The sequence below is a fragment of the Apis dorsata genome, unplaced genomic scaffold (genome assembly GCF_000469605.1).
Source record: "Apis dorsata unplaced genomic scaffold, Apis dorsata 1.3 scaffold_199, whole genome shotgun sequence".
Taxonomy (NCBI): domain Eukaryota; kingdom Metazoa; phylum Arthropoda; class Insecta; order Hymenoptera; family Apidae; genus Apis; species Apis dorsata.
Genome location: NW_006263483.1, coordinates 380,958 through 399,947, shown reverse-complemented (window position 1 = coordinate 399,947; position 18,990 = coordinate 380,958). Strand labels below are relative to the sequence as shown.

At 24.1% G+C, this 18,990-nt stretch overlaps 4 protein-coding genes and 1 long non-coding RNA gene across 11 annotated transcripts; 1 reads left to right on the top strand and 4 right to left on the bottom strand.

Moving 5' to 3' along the window:
* The first annotated feature begins 466 nt into the window (after nt 1-466).
* On the top strand, nt 467-5,667 carry LOC102671124. Its single transcript, XM_006614879.2, has 12 exons — nt 467-1,045; nt 1,861-2,050; nt 2,185-2,537; nt 3,127-3,323; nt 3,426-3,453; nt 3,553-3,693; nt 4,012-4,241; nt 4,398-4,509; nt 4,609-4,674; nt 4,806-4,912; nt 5,001-5,231; nt 5,407-5,667. The coding sequence occupies exons 1-12, from the start codon at nt 482-484 to the stop codon at nt 5,537-5,539; spliced, it is 2,352 nt and encodes a 783-aa protein (XP_006614942.2). The 5' UTR covers nt 467-481; the 3' UTR covers nt 5,540-5,667.
* Nucleotides 5,621-8,972, bottom strand: LOC102671360 (TAF5-like RNA polymerase II p300/CBP-associated factor-associated factor 65 kDa subunit 5L). Of its 3 annotated transcripts, none has more exons than XM_006614881.2 (10): nt 8,519-8,972; nt 8,259-8,416; nt 7,805-8,144; nt 7,474-7,706; nt 7,180-7,362; nt 6,903-7,055; nt 6,647-6,794; nt 6,338-6,506; nt 5,952-6,135; nt 5,621-5,831 (listed from the first exon to the last, which is right to left on the bottom strand). In XM_006614881.2, the coding sequence occupies exons 1-10, from the start codon at nt 8,585-8,587 to the stop codon at nt 5,699-5,701; spliced, it is 1,770 nt and encodes a 589-aa protein (XP_006614944.1). In that variant the 5' UTR covers nt 8,588-8,972; the 3' UTR covers nt 5,621-5,698. The 3 variants fall into 3 exon arrangements, with proteins under 3 accessions (XP_006614944.1, XP_006614945.1, XP_006614946.1); XM_006614882.2 differs by lacking the exon at nt 8,519-8,972 and having other exon boundaries at nt 7,805-8,052; nt 8,136-8,144; nt 8,259-8,390; XM_006614883.2 differs by lacking the exon at nt 8,519-8,972 and having other exon boundaries at nt 7,805-8,052; nt 8,132-8,144; nt 8,259-8,378.
* A 905-nt stretch (nt 8,973-9,877) lies between these two features.
* LOC102671026 lies at nt 9,878-11,008 on the bottom strand. Its single transcript, XR_004150368.1, has 5 exons — nt 10,942-11,008; nt 10,722-10,857; nt 10,320-10,593; nt 10,124-10,228; nt 9,878-9,908 (listed from the first exon to the last, which is right to left on the bottom strand). It is a non-coding gene; the product is annotated as an uncharacterized LOC102671026 (long non-coding RNA).
* Nucleotides 11,009-11,678: 670 nt separating this feature from the next.
* On the bottom strand, nt 11,679-12,305 carry LOC116185514. 2 transcript variants are annotated; one of them, XM_031510055.1, is made up of 3 exons: nt 12,204-12,305; nt 11,904-12,091; nt 11,679-11,822 (listed from the first exon to the last, which is right to left on the bottom strand). In XM_031510055.1, the coding sequence occupies exons 1-3, from the start codon at nt 12,288-12,290 to the stop codon at nt 11,681-11,683; spliced, it is 417 nt and encodes a 138-aa protein (XP_031365915.1). In that variant the 5' UTR covers nt 12,291-12,305; the 3' UTR covers nt 11,679-11,680. The 2 variants fall into 2 exon arrangements, with proteins under 2 accessions (XP_031365915.1, XP_031365916.1); XM_031510056.1 differs by having other exon boundaries at nt 11,679-11,778.
* Nucleotides 12,306-13,631: 1,326 nt separating this feature from the next.
* On the bottom strand, nt 13,632-18,356 carry LOC102681455 (peptide methionine sulfoxide reductase). Of its 4 annotated transcripts, none has more exons than XM_006614874.2 (5): nt 17,869-18,356; nt 15,372-15,538; nt 15,168-15,288; nt 14,952-15,088; nt 13,632-14,622 (listed from the first exon to the last, which is right to left on the bottom strand). In XM_006614874.2, the coding sequence occupies exons 2-5, from the start codon at nt 15,527-15,529 to the stop codon at nt 14,388-14,390; spliced, it is 651 nt and encodes a 216-aa protein (XP_006614937.1). In that variant the 5' UTR covers nt 15,530-15,538; nt 17,869-18,356; the 3' UTR covers nt 13,632-14,387. The 4 variants fall into 4 exon arrangements, with proteins under 4 accessions (XP_006614937.1, XP_006614936.1, XP_006614935.1 ...); XM_006614873.2 differs by lacking the exon at nt 17,869-18,356 and adding an exon at nt 17,235-17,384; XM_006614872.2 differs by lacking the exon at nt 17,869-18,356 and adding an exon at nt 16,913-16,936.
* Nucleotides 18,357-18,990: the final 634 nt, after the last annotated feature.

Here is an 18,990-nt window from a genome sequence, read left to right as displayed (position 1 = left end):
GGAGGAGGAGGAGGAGGAGGATGATGATGTTATCGCGGGTGGTAAAACCGCGCGGATCGCTACGCTCTCATCCCCGTTTAATTACTAAAACGTACTGGTTTATTTGACGCGCGGATCGCTACGCTCTTTCCTCATTGGCATTGATACCATTCTCTCTATTACGTAATAATCTGCTTAACAGTACGCGGTTAACCGTGTTACAACTTTCCGTGGGTGTTTTCGTCAAGTTGAGATCGTGGTTGAGGATCGATTCATTCCATGATCCCCGTTCATCATCCTCGATCGCTTTCACGTGTCCCCTCCTCGCGCCCGAAAATTTAAACTCGGAGAAAAATTATTATTCCAACTCTGTTCATCTCTCTTTCTCTTCAATTTGAATAGGTGTGAAAGGAAAACAATATAAGTGTGTGTCGTTCCTCTTCGCGGTGAGGCGAATTTCAACGAGTTGAAAATAAAGAAGAAGAAAAAGAAGAATCGACAAATGGATGAATCGACGAGGCAACACCGATCGGCGGAAATAAACACGGGCCAAAAACAAAAGGTCACGTGCTTGAAGATGGTCAATTACGCGACGTCGAACGAGGCGTGCAACTTATCAAGAATACCGAAACGGAAATTGTCCGTGTTTTATCGATCGTTCGACGTGATCGCGCAGATCGATCAAGAGAAGGAAAAGGAGATGCTCGATTTTAGGCGAACCTCGAGCAGCCCATCCGTTCGAATCGATGGTATTCAAGAGGATAACGATTCGAACGATATCGATGAAGCTGATCAACAAACGAGTTTGCACAAAAGAGAATTGGTAACTTATCGTTCGTTGATCGAGAGTGGCAAGTTTTTGAACAGTTCATCGCCGGATCGTCTTAGCGAAAAGCCATCCTCGAATAACGGGCAAGCTTCGAAAGTTGGTTCGTTATCTCCAAAGACGGTCGAGTTGTCTCAAGTTGGAGAGGATACGATCGTGGATAATTATTCCACGATTACCGAGACTTCGATCGGGAAACATTATAAGTTGAATAATAATGGGAATTATTCCGAGTTGAAAGTAAGCTGATATAGTACAGAACGGTCGCACACTTATATCGATCAATTAACTCTTAACGGCCCCTGCTTCTATTTTCCTTGGCTGGATATTTCAGTCCCCGTTTTCGCGAAACAGAGATCTTTCATACGTGCCGAATTAATTTCGTAGAAATTCGATCGATCTACTGCATCAAAAATATTTTCGTTAGGAATAATCTGAATGCGGTGAAGAACGAATTCGGTGATATTTCATTTCACGCGTTCATGAAATTTTCCACTGGGATGAGTTTCGAGAATTAGAGAAATCTGTAGTGAAATTGATTCTCGAGAAAGAGATATAATTTTTTAACACGTTCCCCGAGAATAAATTTATTTAGCGAATATTCATATTTTGCTCCCTTCTAATATGCATAAACGAAATAAATTTTTATTTCATATTTCATCTTTTAATATTCGCACGATAGCGAGGATAATAACATTTATACTAATATCAGTAATTTGTGAAAAATACACGATAAAGAGCTTTGCAGATTCACCGAATGTGTTGAAAAAAATGTAATCGCATCGATTAGATTTTGTTCAAATCGTTTACGAGTTTAAAAAAATTGAAAAATTGCTCTCGTTCGTTTCGATCGATCAAAAAGCGAAATAAGAGAAAGAGAACCTTGGCCTGATTTCAATCGTCATCCTGAATACCACAGGAGAACTATCCATTACAGTGACACTCGGTTTATCAGACATCCAACACACTGTCTAAACTTAGAGCTGAAACGCTGGACCGTTAAGAGTTAAAAATAATCATCTCCTTACTCTTAACGATCGTTGTCTTTCGATTAGGTCGCCGATGAAAATGTCGCGATTAATTCCCACCAGAACGATTCATCAACCGATCCGACCAACACCGTCCGATCGTTCGCGGAGAAAAAAATTGGAAACGGCGAGACGAACGACGCGACCAATGGGACAATCGATTTCCATCGTGGAAATTCAATGCATGCCACACGTTCAATTTGTTCCCGTTCCATCGGTAAATCCACCGTACAATTTCGAATCGAATTAAAAGATGAAAAAAAGAAAAGGGGGGGAGAGGGGGAAAAAAAGAGAAAAAAGACTAAAAATAAAATGTATATTGTTGAAGATCTATTCCTTTTTGATTCGCAGATCTGGTTAAGATCAAAGATTCGGAGTATCCCCGCTCGTTTGTGAACGCATCGAGTGCCGGTCGCCTCGGGAAATATACATCAGTCGATGCCGAAATGTCGAGTCACGAGGATAGCTCGATTGGTTCCGATAGCGAGGATGATTCGATTGAACGGAGTATGCACGCTGCGTTATGTTCGAGGGACGAAGGGAAGATCGAGAGGCGGCGATCGAAAAGTGACAGTCCATTGTCGCAACCCTTGTCATTGTTTTGCTCGATGACTGAATCATCGCGGAAACTTTCGAGGGAAATTGACGAGCACGAGGAAAGCGAGGATCCTGAGGAATTTCGTTCGAAACGAGAGGAGCGACAAGTTGGTAATCATTTTAATATATCGTTTGTCGCTTTTTTTAAAACTTTTCCTTTCTCGTGAAAACGTATTAAACGGTATTCCCAATTATTTCTGTGAATTTCTGTGAATATATTAAACGTTTGTTTCCAATTATTCGTGTCATCAAAATGATTTATATCACGAGATAATTCGCCGGTTTTGGAATAATCTGGATTAAAGAATAAAAAAAGAAAAAGGAAGAAAATTGTGACAAACACGCTATCTTCCACATTGCTAGATATCCGAAATATTACGTATCTTGAATCGTTGTTACTATACCACATGATCGCATTACATCTGGCGATCTATTCCGTTCGATAGGAAAAATAATATTTGCTCTGGAAGCATTGCGAACGAGCAAACGTTAGGCGGTATACTTATATCTTTGGGAAATTCGAAATAAAGCATCCGGATGCTTTTATTGAAATTCCTTTTCAGTTCTGGTCGCGTAATAAAATATTTATAGAGAAATGAAAAATATTAAAAACCATGTCCATGTTTAAAATAATAATAAATAATTATAAATTATTCACGAATCTATACGTATATCATTTGATATTGTCCGTCTCAGAGATTTTTTGCCACGAGAAGGTCTTTATCGGAAGGTGACTGCGAACGATACCATCGTGCAAAATGCCGTTGCAAATACATGAAAGAGGAAGAATCGTTCGATGAAAGGGTGCAATTTCTAGCTTTTCCTAGTTTTAACGATATCAGGTTACAGATCATCGGATTATCGTGCTCGAAAGATATAGATAACGTGTACAGGTACAATTCAAACAATATCATTTCTTTTAAATTTATTATTACATATGAATTTTCAATAATCTTGATTAATCTCTTTGTTTCTTTTTCCATTTCTTGTTTCAGAGAAAATTTACCGGAGAAAGAGCTCGAGGTTAATAAATTATCGAATATATAATTTTATATAATATAAATTTATAAATGTAAATCTATATTTTTTTCATATAGATATTGATCCGTTTCTTAATTACAGCGCAAATATATTGCGTTTTCTATAGGACTTGGTTCCGATAGAATTACCTTGCATCGAAGAATGGTCTTATCGCTACGTCAACGAGATCAATCGGAACGAAATTTTATGAATGAAATACAAAGAATGCAAGAGGATATAAAAGTAAATGTAACATATTATCTCTTTTCAATCCTTAATCTTTTATAAATTTTTTTTAAATATCGAATTAAAAATATCAATATTTTTCTTAGAAAATTAAATTTATTTTTCATTACGATATAAAATATTTATAAACAATTTTTTTAAAAAATAAAAAAAAAAACATAATATAAGAACATAATAATTTTTAAAAGATTTTTAAAAAAAATTTATTTTATTAATTTTTAAAAAAATTTTTTAAATAATTTTTAAAACAATATAATCTCGTATAATAATAAATTATTTATTATTAATTTCTAATCTATTGTTTTTTGATAATAGGATTTATGTTCACTTTGCACGGATCAAGAGTCAATAGACAAAGTAGAAAAAGTTCGTCATCGGTTAGACATGATAGCACGATCGGCCCATAGAATTTCTTGCGCTGCTGAAACACTAGGAGCAGTGTATCAAGAACACAGACTTTCTAGAGCGATTTTTATAGGTGACAAGTATCTGCAATTATTACGATCCAGATGCGAAAATTTAGCAACAGATATTGAAGAAATCAAGTAAACACTTTCTTCAAAGTTTTTCTTTCTTTGAATTTTTTTTTTTATTATATAATAAATTAAATTGAATTTTTTTTAAAGAAAAATAATGATTTTTAATGATATTTGAAAAATAATAATTCTTAGATATGATTTACTTTAAAAATTATTTTCTAGACAAATATTATTGAAGAATAATATTATGATAGAAGAAACTTCTGGAGAAATGGGAGATGATTTACCTAAAATTCGATATAGAAATGGATTACCTTGCAATAATCGAACAATGGTTTGTCAAAAATTAATAATATATTAGAAAAAAATATATTATAGATATAGACGTTATCAACGATATATTATTAATTAATTTTTTCTTAATTTTATTTAGATGGCTAGGAGAAGAGCTAGCATCGCTACAATTACGCGACCTTTAAATTCTCAAGATGTTTTAAAGGCATTTGTTATATTATTCCTTATAATTTAATTTTAATTTATCTCATAAATTAATTTATCTTATAATGTTATTCAAATTATTGTATAAAAATGTTAAAGATAAAAAAGACTTTTAATTCTTTTTATATTCAGGAAGTTCCCAGACAACGGAACTCTGTTTCCGGAAGAGTTACTTTAAGACGTCCATCATTATGTTTCGAAACACAAAAATGGGAAAACGAAAAATTAAATCGAACGGAGTTTGTATTATTTTCTTATTATCTATTGCAATAATATAATATAACATTTGGAATAGTAAAAAAAAAAATATATTTTTTCATATTTCAGCAGTGCAAATAGTGTCATTGAATTACGTGACATTTTTGAACATACCGAGTTACGAAGAAATTCAATTGAAGAAAATAATAATCTCTTAAGAAATGACCAAAATAGTAGCGTTTATAGCGTAAATTGTGACATCACTAATAATGTAAAAGATAGAGATCGATTAATTACGAAACAAAATTCTTTCTTGGAATTAAATGTTGCTAAAACTGTTGAAAAGCAATTAAAATCATGGTAATTCATTTAATAAAAAACTATATTCAGTTAAATGCAAAATAATATATATATATATAATATATATATTAATAATATGTTAATTTATAATAAACAGTTAAAATTATAAGAAAATATAAAATAATAGAAACTTTCAAAAAACAATTTTAATATTAATTGAAGGTTTCGTTTTCAGTATACGAACACATAATGTTGAACCATTACGAATAACGAGAAATATCGAAACATGGAGGCCCATATTGTGGTTCGCATTCATCTTCTTTCTCGGATTTTATGCAAAACAAATTATTTCAACGTTTGTTACATAATACATTAAAAAGTTTTGATAGTAAGATTTAGCATTTTTTTGTGTTACAATATTGCAGTATTAAAAAAAAATTTATTCAATGTAATAATTTACAAAGAAAAATAATAAAAGGCGTTATTTACAAATATACGTATTTAATATTCTTCATTTCCTCAATATATTACAAATTATCCACAGTTCCAATGCACACGAGTGAATTATTTTTATTATAATAATGTAAAGAGAGAATACTCGAACAATAAGTTGAGTATATTTGTGGTGATTCCGTTTCAGGTACTAGATTTGATGAATTACTATATGAAACAATATATAATAAAAATACATAATATAATAAAATATAATATAATTCTATAAAATATTAAAAATATATTTCTTTTCAATTTATAGAAATACCTTATAATGTTAAAAATTACCTATTAACAGTTTTAATATGATCATGTGTAGGCCATAAACGAATAGTGCCATCTAAACTTCCACTAGCAATGTATTGGCTATCAAAACTCCAATCTAAATTCATAATTGTGTCTTCATGGCCTTTAAGTTCTGTTAACAATGCATTAGTTGCTAAGTCCCAAACAAAAATGGATTTGTCATCACCTAAAATAAAGTTTTAATTTATAAAATATAAATTTATTTAAATAAATATATATATAGAATATTAATGCAAAAAAATATTTATATAATTACATATAAAATATATATAAAAGATTAATATATGTAAAAAAAATTAAATTTTATAGCTTATAAAATACTCATTATTTAATAAAAAATGAAATTATAATTATAATATATGTTTTACCTGCAGCTGCCAAATATTTTCCATCTGGACTAAAAGCTAAACTGTAAATTGTTGATTGCGCACCTATATATACTCTTAATAAATTTCCGTCATCTTTATCCCATAATCTCACAGTCTTATCAGCAGATCCAGTAGCTAAATATCGAGCATTTGGATGAAATTTTACACACTATAAAACATATATATAATATACATAATAAAATTAACATAAAAATTATCATCTTTCTTTTTTTCTTTACATATTTATCTTTTTTAAATTCATATATAATTTACAAAAATAAAATCTATTTCTTAATCTAAAATACGTACATTTATGTCTAAAAAATGACCAGCGAATATACGTAATGGATATATCCTATCTAAAGACCATAATTTAGCAGTTCTATCATGAGATCCTGTTGCTACATATAAATTGAATACACTAAGATCCATACACCATATAGGATAATTATGACCACTGAAACAAATTATGTATTTTTTTAATAATAATTAGTAATAATAATTAATAATTAATAATAATTATAATTTCATTTACAAAATATTCATATAAAATTAATATAAATACCTATAAATAGCTGCACATGTATAATCATTAAGTCTCCATGCCCTCATATCTTTATCACTAGATACAGAAAGTAATATATCAGATTCTGGAATAAACCTTAAATCATGTACAATGTCTGTATGACCTCTAAGTATCACTGCCCCTCCTTGAGTCCTTAAAATATAATGAATAAATATATAATTTTAAATTTTACTTAAATTAAATATATTATAATATCTTGAAATGATATTATGAAACTAAAAAATGATATTATGAAACTAAAATTATAGAAACTTACATTCTGTTCGATGTTTCATAAAATTGATGTAAAAATGGAATATTCGAGGCAAATGTGAAAGAAGGTTCTTCATACTTTGGCTTAATTAATACTGTTTCATTTATACCCCATAATCTAATTTCTGTAGTACTAAATCCTACTGCTAATTTATCCATATTCGGTGGAATTACACCACTACTCGCACTATAAAAATAAATATTTTATATGATTCTCAAAGATTCTTAATATTTTTTACACTAACCTCCAATAAAATCATCTTTTCATATAAATAAATTCCAATTTATATATAATTACTTTTCAACAGCATTATTTACTGCAAATATTCGTAGAGGTTGATGAGCATTATTTCGGATTAATCTTATAGCCTCTTGGAGTTCTCTCATTTCACGATCAGCTCCAGTACCTAATGGTTGTTCTACATATCCATTAATTCCTACTTCAGAGCGTAAACCTGTTTCTTCACAACCATCTGTATCTGTTTCAGGCACATTCATTTTTTTAATTATTGTCACATGAGTATTTATTATCTATAAATAAACCATTATATTGTTAATAAAAATTAAAAAAAGATAATTTCATTAACAACTTGTTGTATTTAATGTTTGATATATTATAATTTTATTACCTGCATTAATATTATATGTCCATGTTTTGAAAGAAATTGTTGAAGACATAAATGAGCAACATCAGACATATCCACTTTATATTTTCTGGTTCTAAATGAATTTACTAAAGGTCTTAATTCAATATCTTGTACTGAAAACACACTAGATAGTTCTTCTAAAAAATCTTTTTCTGTTTCACTATTGAATTCATTTTGATGTGTTTTTAAAAATTGAATTGCTGCTTGCCTGTTACCAGCATGTAGCATCTCTAAATACAAGTGACAAAATACAGGGTATAGAAGCCCTTTTAATTCCATTTTTAATTTATCATCGAGTACAATATTTACCCACATCTTTAATCTAAAGAAAATATTTATTTTTAAAATAAAATAAACAATAATTATATATAATCAAATTAATGCATTAAAAAGATATATATTCAGTTATAAAAATTTTAAATACAAAAGGATGTACCGCTGATATGCTTGATCTGCAGCAGCAACATCAATACTAATGGCACTAAAAATAATTGAATTATCTTGAGATGTGGCAGAAGCAGCAGTTGCATTCAGAGTCATTTCATCACTTGTTCTACAATATACTTGATTGTTTTTACAAAAAACGTCGCTAGTCTATAATTAATATTTAAAAATAATAAGAGGTTATGTCATATTTATTAATTCTAATTTAAATTTAAATAAAATTATTGAAATAAAAATAAGAATGTAACCTGCCTGATAATGACGTCGTTTTAAATATGATTCAATTGTAGCATTAATTAATTCGCTCTTTAAACGTTTCATCTTTTTACAACCGTACGTTGGTTATTTTCAAGAGAATGAAAAGATTCAACCATACGAAAGACATTAAGTAATACAAATTATTTAAATATTAAATTAATTATTAAAGTACAGAGTTTCAACAATTACTTATAAAATCAATCGAATGCAAATAATATTTATATTTTATTAATAGTTAATAAAACAAATCTTGAGATTAACCGCTATTATTAGATATATATTTTCATTGATAAAATAAATTAAAATTTAAATAAAATTTTAATTAATAACATTGGGCATATTATTTTCATTATAATATTTTTTTTAAACTTTCATACTTTATTAAACCTTATTTATAACGTACAAATCTATAAACAAATAGTTGCCGCCCGTCAGTCATTCTGAAAATATATAATCAAAAACATATCTTTTCCCTAGAAAATGATTTGTTGTTCTTTGTTGCTATTGGAATTACTAGAATACATATTTTTATTTATATGCAAGTATAGAATAAATAATAATTATAATTTTTTATAAATATCTTTTTTTCTTTATTTCTTATCATCGAATTTAAATTATTTACAAATTATATTTATATATGAACTTTTTAAAATATTAACAATTAATAATATATAGAACTGTTCAATATTTCAGTAATTTTATATAGGAATTTTTTAGAAATTTATAACTAGAAATAAAGACAACATAGATAAGATACAAAATAGATCTATTATTTATTATATCAAAATGATAATCATAAACATTAAACAATAAATCAAATTAATCATTTTATATTTTTTTATGTTCTAAATTAACAATCATGCAAGTATAAATTTTGCAAAGTAAATATAAACAAGAGCAAAAGGGAAAAGAATAGAAATAAAGTAAAAATATTCAAATTAGCGCCATCTCCAGAATGCTGCAAATGAGCACATAAAGAATAGCAAATGAAAAAAAGAGATATAGATAAGAATTAATCTTCAGCGCCATCTTTTGAACGTTAAATATGTTTTGGAAAAATAATTTTTATAAATACTTAGAGATAACATTGATCCTTAATTCTTATTTTATTTTATTTTTTGCTTTCAAAAAAATGTCTTCGTAGTATTTAAGAAATAGCACTGAGTTAATTTTTACTCTATCTCAATTTTTTTTTATTATTTATTATGATTATAAAAATTATAATAATATTTACAAAATTATATATCTATATATCTATATATATCATATATCTTATATATCTCATTATATATAATATAAATGCTTTATTATAAAATTTTGTTTTTTATTTGTTAATGACATAATTATATATTAATATTTAAATAACTATCTATCCATTTTTGATCTAAAAAAAATATATATATTATATTTTTAATATATATAATATAGTAATGATATAGTAATGATTTTTATGTATATCACTGATATATAAAAATCATAATAGAATATTAACATTTTTAATGCTTTTATAAGCAATATTTTTTCATTATGTAATTATATAATTTTTAAAAATATATCATTGACTAAAATTATTAAAATTATTAAATATTGAAAACTTACAAATTGGAACACAGTAAGTTTAATCTTGTGGTAAAACATATCGTATATGTGAAGACATCAGCAAATGGATCATTATCATTTTCAAAATTTTCAAATTCTTTTAATCTGTAAAATATGAAGAAATAATACAAATATTTTAATTCAAATAATAATATATTTTAAAATATATATTTCAAATAATAGCATTTATATTAACCTTACAATAAAATGTTTGGATTTATTGTTCAATATTACGTTTAGATAAATTAAAAATTGTGGGAAGTATTGCGTTACGGAAATCACCAATTTTTATTAAATTATATTGTTCTGAATTATTATTTTTGTTAAGGCTTTGTGTAATTAACGAACGTAATATTAGAATATCTATGCCAAACAATATGGCATTCATTATGAAGCATTTTTGCAAACCAATCAAAAACACCAATCTTAGCTACATTATTCCATTCTATTCCATTATGCCAATCATATACCTGTAAAATATATAAAATTGTATCCAAATTGTACATAAAATATATATTTTAAAAGAAAAGATTTTTAATGATAGTAAATTATTAATCTCTATTTAATATAATGTAATTTTTAGTGGAAAATAACTTACAATACATTGACAAACTTGACTAAGTGTCTGTCGAAAATCTGTCATTAATGCCATAAATGATTCAGGACCTTTAGTATAGAGCAATACAATATCTCTGTTTATATTAATATCTTCCCATTTTATTTTTTTTAATATCCTATAAAATATTTGATATATTGTATTTATTAATTCTAATGATTTTATGATTAAAAATATTTTTAAAGAAATATTTTTTTCTTACTTTATAAATACACATAATATAAATGAGGTACATAATTCCAATAATTGTAAATAAAGTTATAATAATAATTGGGAAATAAGAAAATTTATGAAAATTAATGTTGATTGGAATATTATGAGATATTGTATTTATATTTTGACAACCTATAATAAATTTCTATATTTCATCATATATATATGATTAAATAAAAAAAATATTATTAAATTATATTTAAATTAAAGGATATTAATTATTATTGCCTAAAAAAATAAGGAAAATATATAAATATGACTATTAATTTACTTACTTTTATGCCAAAAACATTTATGAAGTGGTGACCATAAAGTGTTATTTTTATATCTTATATCATCACATAAATATATTGTTGCACAATAGTTGGCTTTTCCAAGATTTGTTTGCTAATAAGTATTATAATATTAAAATTATAATAGTTTACTTTTTGTTTATTAAAGTGATAGAATTTAATTATACAAATATTAAGCATAAAACTTACCCAAATTCTATTTAAATTATGATTATTATCTTCTAATTATAAATCACATAACAATTTTAATATACTTTAATTTATTTATATTACTACATCATAAGATTACTCATTATATATGTTATATAAAATTTTTATATACATCATAACATATATATATATATACATTATATAAAATTTTTAATTAATTATATATTTTATATAATGATTAAGTATTATATTTTAGAAAATATAAAACAAAAAATATTATAATAATTAAATTACCAAAAGATGGAAATTCCAGTAACCATCAGGAACATCTTCATCATTAAAAAAACAAATATCATTGTACAATATACCCAACTTTATCTGAACTGTAATTATGGGTATAGGGGAGTATATGTCAAAATATATCCATCTTTTATTAATTTTTTTTTAAAATTCTATTTTAAAACATTTTATATAAATCTATTTATAAATAATCATAATATAAACTTACTTGTTTGTACTATTAAGTTCGATATATTCATATGTACATTGCAATATCGGTTCTACAATATCTGTTCTTTCATAATTAGTTCTTAAGAATTTATTATTTTTTATCATTTTTATCATTTTTGTATCTTGAAAATTAAATTGAACAGAATAACATGCTGTAAATACATATGGAACAAATATTCCAGTATTCTAAAAACAATTTCTTTTATTCTAAATTCTTTAGAAAGATTAATAATTTATAATTATAATACAAATTAGAATTTTGTATATATGTATATGTGTACTAATTGTGTATTAATACCTGATATTGCTTATTATTTGAAACAAAACATATAATATTTCTACTATGTATTTCATTTTTATATGAATTATTAAAATTATAATTCATACATTTTTTTTCATTGATTGATTCATTTAAGTTAATAAAATAAGCTCATATTTACATATATTTTTTGGTGGTTTAAGTTTAATCTGTATGATACCTATAATATGTAAAATATCAATTTTAAAATATTATTATTTTATATATATACATATATATAAAATAAATAAAATTTACTTATATTTTATATATATATATATATATATAATGTATTTTTACAATTGAAGTTTTCTTGTATATAAATATTTACTTACCAAGAAATTTAGAAATTTTATCTATTATTGAAAAATTAACATCAGTAGAAATATCTTTATTTGTACAAAATTTAATTGTAGGTAAATTATTTGAATAATTTATGGATGTTTTACAATCATTGGTATCGCAAATATACTGTAAATAAAAAAATTTTAGATAAAATGAAATACTATTTTATTTTTGAAAATTATATTGAAAAGTAAAAATAATGAATATATATAGAAATTAAAATAATAATCAAATATAAAATTTAAATATTTAATTTCTTCTTAATATCTGATACTTACGTCACATTTTTTTTGCATATAATGAAGATGCAATAAAAAATGCAATAAGAAATATCACATAACCTTTAAATATAACTAAATACATACTTCGAAAAAATTTTATTAAAAATTTTATACAAAGTTATAATTTTTGAACTATTAAATTTTCCGTAAATTTTTTATATTTATTTACAAAAATAATTATAAATATGCTGATCGAAAAATTAACAATTATATTTTATTTCATGTTTTATTTTGTGTTATTGTTTTCAGAATATTTAATATGGCATAATTATATATTCAATTATAATTAAAAAATATCATAAAGATAACAATCTTTAAAAATAAAGCAATCTTGCATATTTGCATACGCATACTTATTTATATATATTTATCATTCATAAATACTTTTAAACTATTCAATTATTCAGATTCTCGATTTTTGATTTCTGCTTTAATTAGTTATTTTAATCTGTTTTTATTCACAGAAACAATTGAGTAAAAAAATTATTGATATATTCTGTGATTCTTAATTATTATCCAACTAAATGTATTTTTTTTTATATTAGTTATTGTTTTTTTTTTAATTGAAATAAGTTTTTCACAATTAAAAAATTAAAAAAGCATTTTAAATCTATATCTAAAAATTATAATATATCTATTCAACAAAATAAGAAGAAAATAAATTTAAGATACAAATAAAAATTATTATTTTTATATTTTAATGATTACTATAATGCAAAAATAATGCAACATTATTTTATATGTATAAATAATAAGTATAAAAAACAAGTGAATTATGGAAATGAATTAGATGCACATCAAACACTGTTATACATATGTATACATATATTTCATACGACCACATGTAAGTATATGAGCGTGCGTATTTAATAACGCAGTTGTCTTGAAATTATATACATTTTCTAATACTTGTGGTTATAAGATTATTCATAATAAATATTACATAATTATATTCTTATTTGTAATTAACAAATGATATTTGTCATATAAAGTAGTAATTATGCGAAAAATTGAACTCAAACAATTTAAAAAACATACTTTAATTGTATGCTTCATACTTGCTTTTTTTTGAAATAAAAAAAAATAAACTTATAAAACATAGAATGTGCGAAGTAATCAAAAAACAAATGATTGCAAACAATATTATCTATATATACTTTTCACAGCCTATTTTACTGTAAATTTCTTTTTAATTTTTGTTTAAAAATAACATATTCCAATATTGCTGAGCAAACAAACAAATATGTCATGTCATTATTGTATTATGCATGAAATATAATATAATGAATATCCTGTTAATAAAACTTACACACTATAATAAAAATTATAGAAATTAAGAAAATTAATACTAACAAAAAATATTTATCGAGCGAAATTTATAAGTTTTTAAAATCGAGCTCAAGACTTATTTGCGAGAGATTTCAAATACAATTTACAGGAAATTAGAACCACATAAAAAAAATTTTTTCCAGATTTTAAAATTTGTTTTTACGAAAAAATATCATGTTCAATGTGTACTAAGATAAATACATGAAAAATTCTTAAATATTCATTATAGCTAGCAATATAAATTTCCTTGATTCTCAATCACATATTTTTCTACATACTTCGCAGCTTTCTCACTTAAACCAAGATTAGGTAACTCTTTTTTAAATTGTTCGAGCGTTCCAGCACCAGCGATGTAACCGTTTAATTTAGCAGCTAGAGGTGAATTTCGAAGAAGCTCATCACTAGTAAGACCGGTATTTTCCATTAACCATGGATGTTTTCGAAGTCGATATTTCTGATGATAACTAAATTAATAATAAATTAATTATTTAAAAATAATAAGAATTATTTGTATAAATATTTTAATTCATTAAAAAGAATCGAAAATATATTATCGATATGTATATCTATTAATCTAATAAAAATTAATTTATGATAAATGATATTAATAATTGTTGGAATTCATATAATAATATTATTGGAATACGCACAATAATTTAAAATTAATTTTTAAATTATTTTAAAAATTAATTTTTAAAAATATTTTTCTATAAAAATTTATTAAAAAATTTTATAAATTCTCTATAAAGTTCTATTAAAAAAAATTTTACAAAATATTATAACATGTACTTACTCTTCTGCTAGATAAAACTTTTCGAATTTTCTAATTTCAGTAAGAATCAAATCTGTATGTTTATATTGCTCTTGTTCACGTGATTTTTCAGCTAATAATTTTTGTTCTTCATCATGATATAAAATTAATGACATATACTAAAAGCAATAATACAAATATAATCATTTTTATATAATTAACAAAACTAAAAATTAATAAGAGACTAGTCATATTTACCTGTCTCTTGATTTTTGTAGTGAGACCATATTCATGATTTTGCCAAAATAAAGCAAGTAATTGTGAATATGATACAATATTTGGATTATACTCAACATCAACGACTTCCGTATGATCACCCCTGCCAATAAAAATAAAAAAATTGATATTATAACAGATATAAACAGATTTCTATTAGAAATGAAAAATAAAAATAAAACATACATATTTTTATAAGTTGGTGATTCTTTTTGTCCACCTGCATATCCAACACAAGTTCTAATTACACCAGGTAAAACGCCAAATAAACAATCACCAGCCCAGAAACATCCCATTCCAAATGTTGCGCGTTTTGCTTGAATTTCTTCGAATTGTCCTGGCATTTTGTTCGACTATTATCACAAAATGAATAGAATTATATAGAAGAATATAAAAATAGAAAATTATATAAATAATAGCTAAAATTAAATGAACTAAATTAAAATATTAATACGATGTATAAGAAAAAATCTTTCGATTCATATATCATCATGGTGTTATTTTGATCTGATCCAATAAAGAAATGTAAAACCTGTTAAGTAACGGTTACATTGAAAATGATTAAAGTGATTAAATAATGTTATTTTTCTATTAAACATTATTAAATAAAATCATTTTCTTTTCAATCTCTAATTATAACAATTTTTCATTTTTTAGATTTTTCAATATTAATAGAATTAATCAACTTTAGATAATATTAATTTTTTTAGTTTAAGTTATATTGGGTATTTTAAAATAAGAAAAAATATGAATAAAAATATGAAAATTACAATAATTAGAATATTTTGATGTTGTTTCTACCTGAAGATTTATGTTTATTTAAAAAATTATTTCGTTTAGTGATGATTGACCTCATATTTTTATGATTAGAAATAATTCTTTCATGACACCCGTTATGCATAAATTACGGACCTGACGCGTGTACAAAAAAAGCGTGAAGGAATATACAGAGTGAACTATATAACTTGATTACCTCGTTTCTGTTTTTAATAAGATTGGTTTCAAACGTGTTATTTCGTAATACTATTATTTTTAAAATGTAAAAATCTTTTCTATCTTTGAATTAAATAAAATATTAATTTTTTTTCTATAATAAAAATTATATTAATTAATTTCTTAAATTTTTTTACGAAGTTATTAAAAAGATATACATTTATATTTTTATATTTTAATTATTTTAACTATTTGAATATATTAGAAATAGAATTATAAAAAAATACTTGAAAATTTATTGGTATATCTTACAAGATACTTAAAATGCTATTCATCAACTACAATGTACTTGATTAAAGAATCTATCTAGTTCAATCACATTAACACGATAATACGTAATCAACATTATTACATGTCGTCATTAAATATTTTTCAATATCATTTAGATATTGAAAACAACTTTTATAAATTTTCTATTAAAAAATACAAAAAAAATTATATAAGTAATTTATTATAACAATTTATTATAATTTTTCTATATTTTTTTATTTAATATGAAAGATTTATAAAAATATTTTTAAAATGTTTGTCCTACTTCTTATTAAGAGTAATTAAATAAAAATAATTATATATAAAAAACAGAAATGAAAATGAAAGTTATATATAAAAAGATAATACAAAGAGTGCAAGATTTCAAATATCTAATTTGAAAAATCAAATACTATAATAAAAATCTAATTTTATTAAATAAATGACAGAAACAATTCAAATGATTTAGATAATTATTTACTTACATAAATCATTTTATATGAAATGAAAGATGATCCAATAAAACACTTTACAAATTTAAATTTATGCTTCAAGTTTTATTGAAGACGATTTAGACGATTAATAAAAAGAATTTTAAAGTAAAAGATTAGTATTCATAAAAAAATAATGCGAATTCAAAAATAATTTAATCTATTAACTTATATTATTGATATGATATTGATATGATATAACTTATATTATTGATATTTTAATTAATATTAATAACATTTTTTTAATTTTTACAGAAATATTATACATAAAAAATAAAATACATAAATTTCGAATAATATTAAAAAAATAATTTACCTTAATCTACAATAAAAAAGAAAATTATTTAAAAAAAATAAATGAAGAAATAAAAGTACAATAAAAATTCACTTCAAATTCAACGAAAGGTATCTCGTTGATGACTGAAAGAACACAAGAAACTACCGCGTGCTTCAGCAGTTCTACTTTTTATCTACGTTATCCCTTCTCTTTCTCTTTTCCCTACTCTGCAATATATTACGAACCCACTCCATTCTCTTACACATAAATCGTTGCTTTTGTTTCAATCATCAATTTAATTTGCTAATTTTGCTGTTCTAGTATTTCTGTACGTTCCATTATAGCGCTAATTAATAGTATTAAAAATTGTATTTTGAACTTCACAGGATATTTTTGATGGTAATTGTTATTCGTATTTTTTATTTTATCGTATTTCATTAAAATTTTTATATTTTTATACATATATTATATACATATATAATATTATATATAATATAAATTATTTAGTAAATAACTAGGATTTAGTAAAATTAATAATAATCAATAAAAATTTGTTAATGTATTAAGACGTATTTATTTTATATAAATACGTATGAATGATAAATATTTTAAAAAAACGCATATAATTTAAAATACTGATCCAAAGAATGTAGCTAAAAATATCAATATTAACCTCTCTTATGAGAGATACGATGTCATCAATCGATGTCGAATCTCATAATATATAGGATATGTTAATTGTCAATTTAACAGAGTTCGACAAGTTCTTCATGTGAGTTGCATCAGAAAATTGAAGCCACATGTGTTCGTTAAATTAGATAACAATTGCTGGACCGACTGACGTAATCTTTCTACCATGCGTGCTAAGCTCAGTAGCTCGACAGCTACAATTCAAAAAAGCGGTGTTATCACGACATTGATCATATAAAGAGGTTATTATCATATCTGTTACTTTCTATGTATTAAATATTTGTACCGATAAATAGTATCTAATGTAATTTGTTAATTTACCAATTTTTATTGAAACATAACAGTATCAGAATAATTTGATTTTTATTTTAAATATGAAACAAGCACAAATTTGATCATACACAATTTCACAATCATAAAAAATATCGGATTTAATAACATAATAAATCTAAACAAAAGCAACCTAATTGACAAATATCATAAAGTAGTGCAGTGATATGACATACCAAGCAGCGATAGCTGATTACGACTAAACTTCTACGTAGCAAGAGGATTAAATTTGATGTCACCATCTTCAATAGAAATGCCTATCGATAAGTGTTCTGAAAGAAGAATCATTCATATGGTTTATTAACTTTATCGCTATTAAAGACAGAAAATAAAATAATTTAAATCATTTTTCAATCGATTTAGAATCTTATAAGTTTGTTATTGAACATTTATCATTCGTGTAGAATATAAATATTTTGCTCAATTAAATAAATTGATTTTATAAATATCTGGTGCAATGAAAAAACAATAAATTTTATATATTTACTTTTATTCACAATTGTTTTATTCTTCGAAAATTTAACCAGTTTTTGACTAATGTGACCATCATGTGGTTATCACGTTCAAATATTTTCAAAAAAGCAGTTACAATAGTATGTATATTAAAAACACTTTAAATCATATTTTTACAATAAAAAATTATATCTTATATTACCAATATAATTTATTGAAATGAATATAGATTATAAAAATTTTATGTAAATATAAAAAAAAATTTATTTTATTAAAAAAAATACTGTTTTATTATCTATTTTTACATAATATGTTTAATGTG

What these genes read in the sequence shown, in the direction of transcription:
- LOC102671124 (XM_006614879.2), top strand. Translation starts at nt 482, where the DNA reads ATGGATGAATCGACGAGGCAACACCGATCGGCGGAAATAAACACGGGC. An exon ending in TACCGGAGAAAGAGCTCGAG is followed by an intron (nt 3,454 to 3,552) that starts GTTAATAAATTA and finishes TCTTAATTACAG; the next exon opens with CGCAAATATATTGCGTTTTC. An exon ending in ATTCTCAAGATGTTTTAAAG is followed by an intron (nt 4,675 to 4,805) that starts GCATTTGTTATA and finishes TTTTATATTCAG; the next exon opens with GAAGTTCCCAGACAACGGAA.
- LOC102671360 (XM_006614881.2), bottom strand. Translation starts at nt 8,587, where the DNA reads ATGAAACGTTTAAAGAGCGAATTAATTAATGCTACAATTGAATCATAT. An exon ending in GCAGATCAAGCATATCAGCG is followed by an intron (nt 8,145 to 8,258) that starts GTACATCCTTTT and finishes TATTTTCTTTAG; the next exon opens with ATTAAAGATGTGGGTAAATA. An exon ending in AAAATATTTGGCAGCTGCAG is followed by an intron (nt 6,136 to 6,337) that starts GTAAAACATATA and finishes ACTTTATTTTAG; the next exon opens with GTGATGACAAATCCATTTTT.
- LOC116185514 (XM_031510055.1), bottom strand. Translation starts at nt 12,290, where the DNA reads ATGAATTATAATTTTAATAATTCATATAAAAATGAAATACATAGTAGA. An exon ending in CAAATAATAAGCAATATCAG is followed by an intron (nt 12,092 to 12,203) that starts GTATTAATACAC and finishes AATTGTTTTTAG; the next exon opens with AATACTGGAATATTTGTTCC. An exon ending in GAACTTAATAGTACAAACAA is followed by an intron (nt 11,823 to 11,903) that starts GTAAGTTTATAT and finishes AATTAATAAAAG; the next exon opens with ATGGATATATTTTGACATAT.
- LOC102681455 (XM_031510071.1), bottom strand. Translation starts at nt 15,678, where the DNA reads ATGATGATATATGAATCGAAAGATTTTTTCTTATACATC. An exon ending in AAGATTTTTTCTTATACATC is followed by an intron (nt 15,539 to 15,639) that starts GTATTAATATTT and finishes TTGTGATAATAG; the next exon opens with TCGAACAAAATGCCAGGACA. An exon ending in TCACCAACTTATAAAAATAT is followed by an intron (nt 15,289 to 15,371) that starts GTATGTTTTATT and finishes TTTTATTGGCAG; the next exon opens with GGGTGATCATACGGAAGTCG.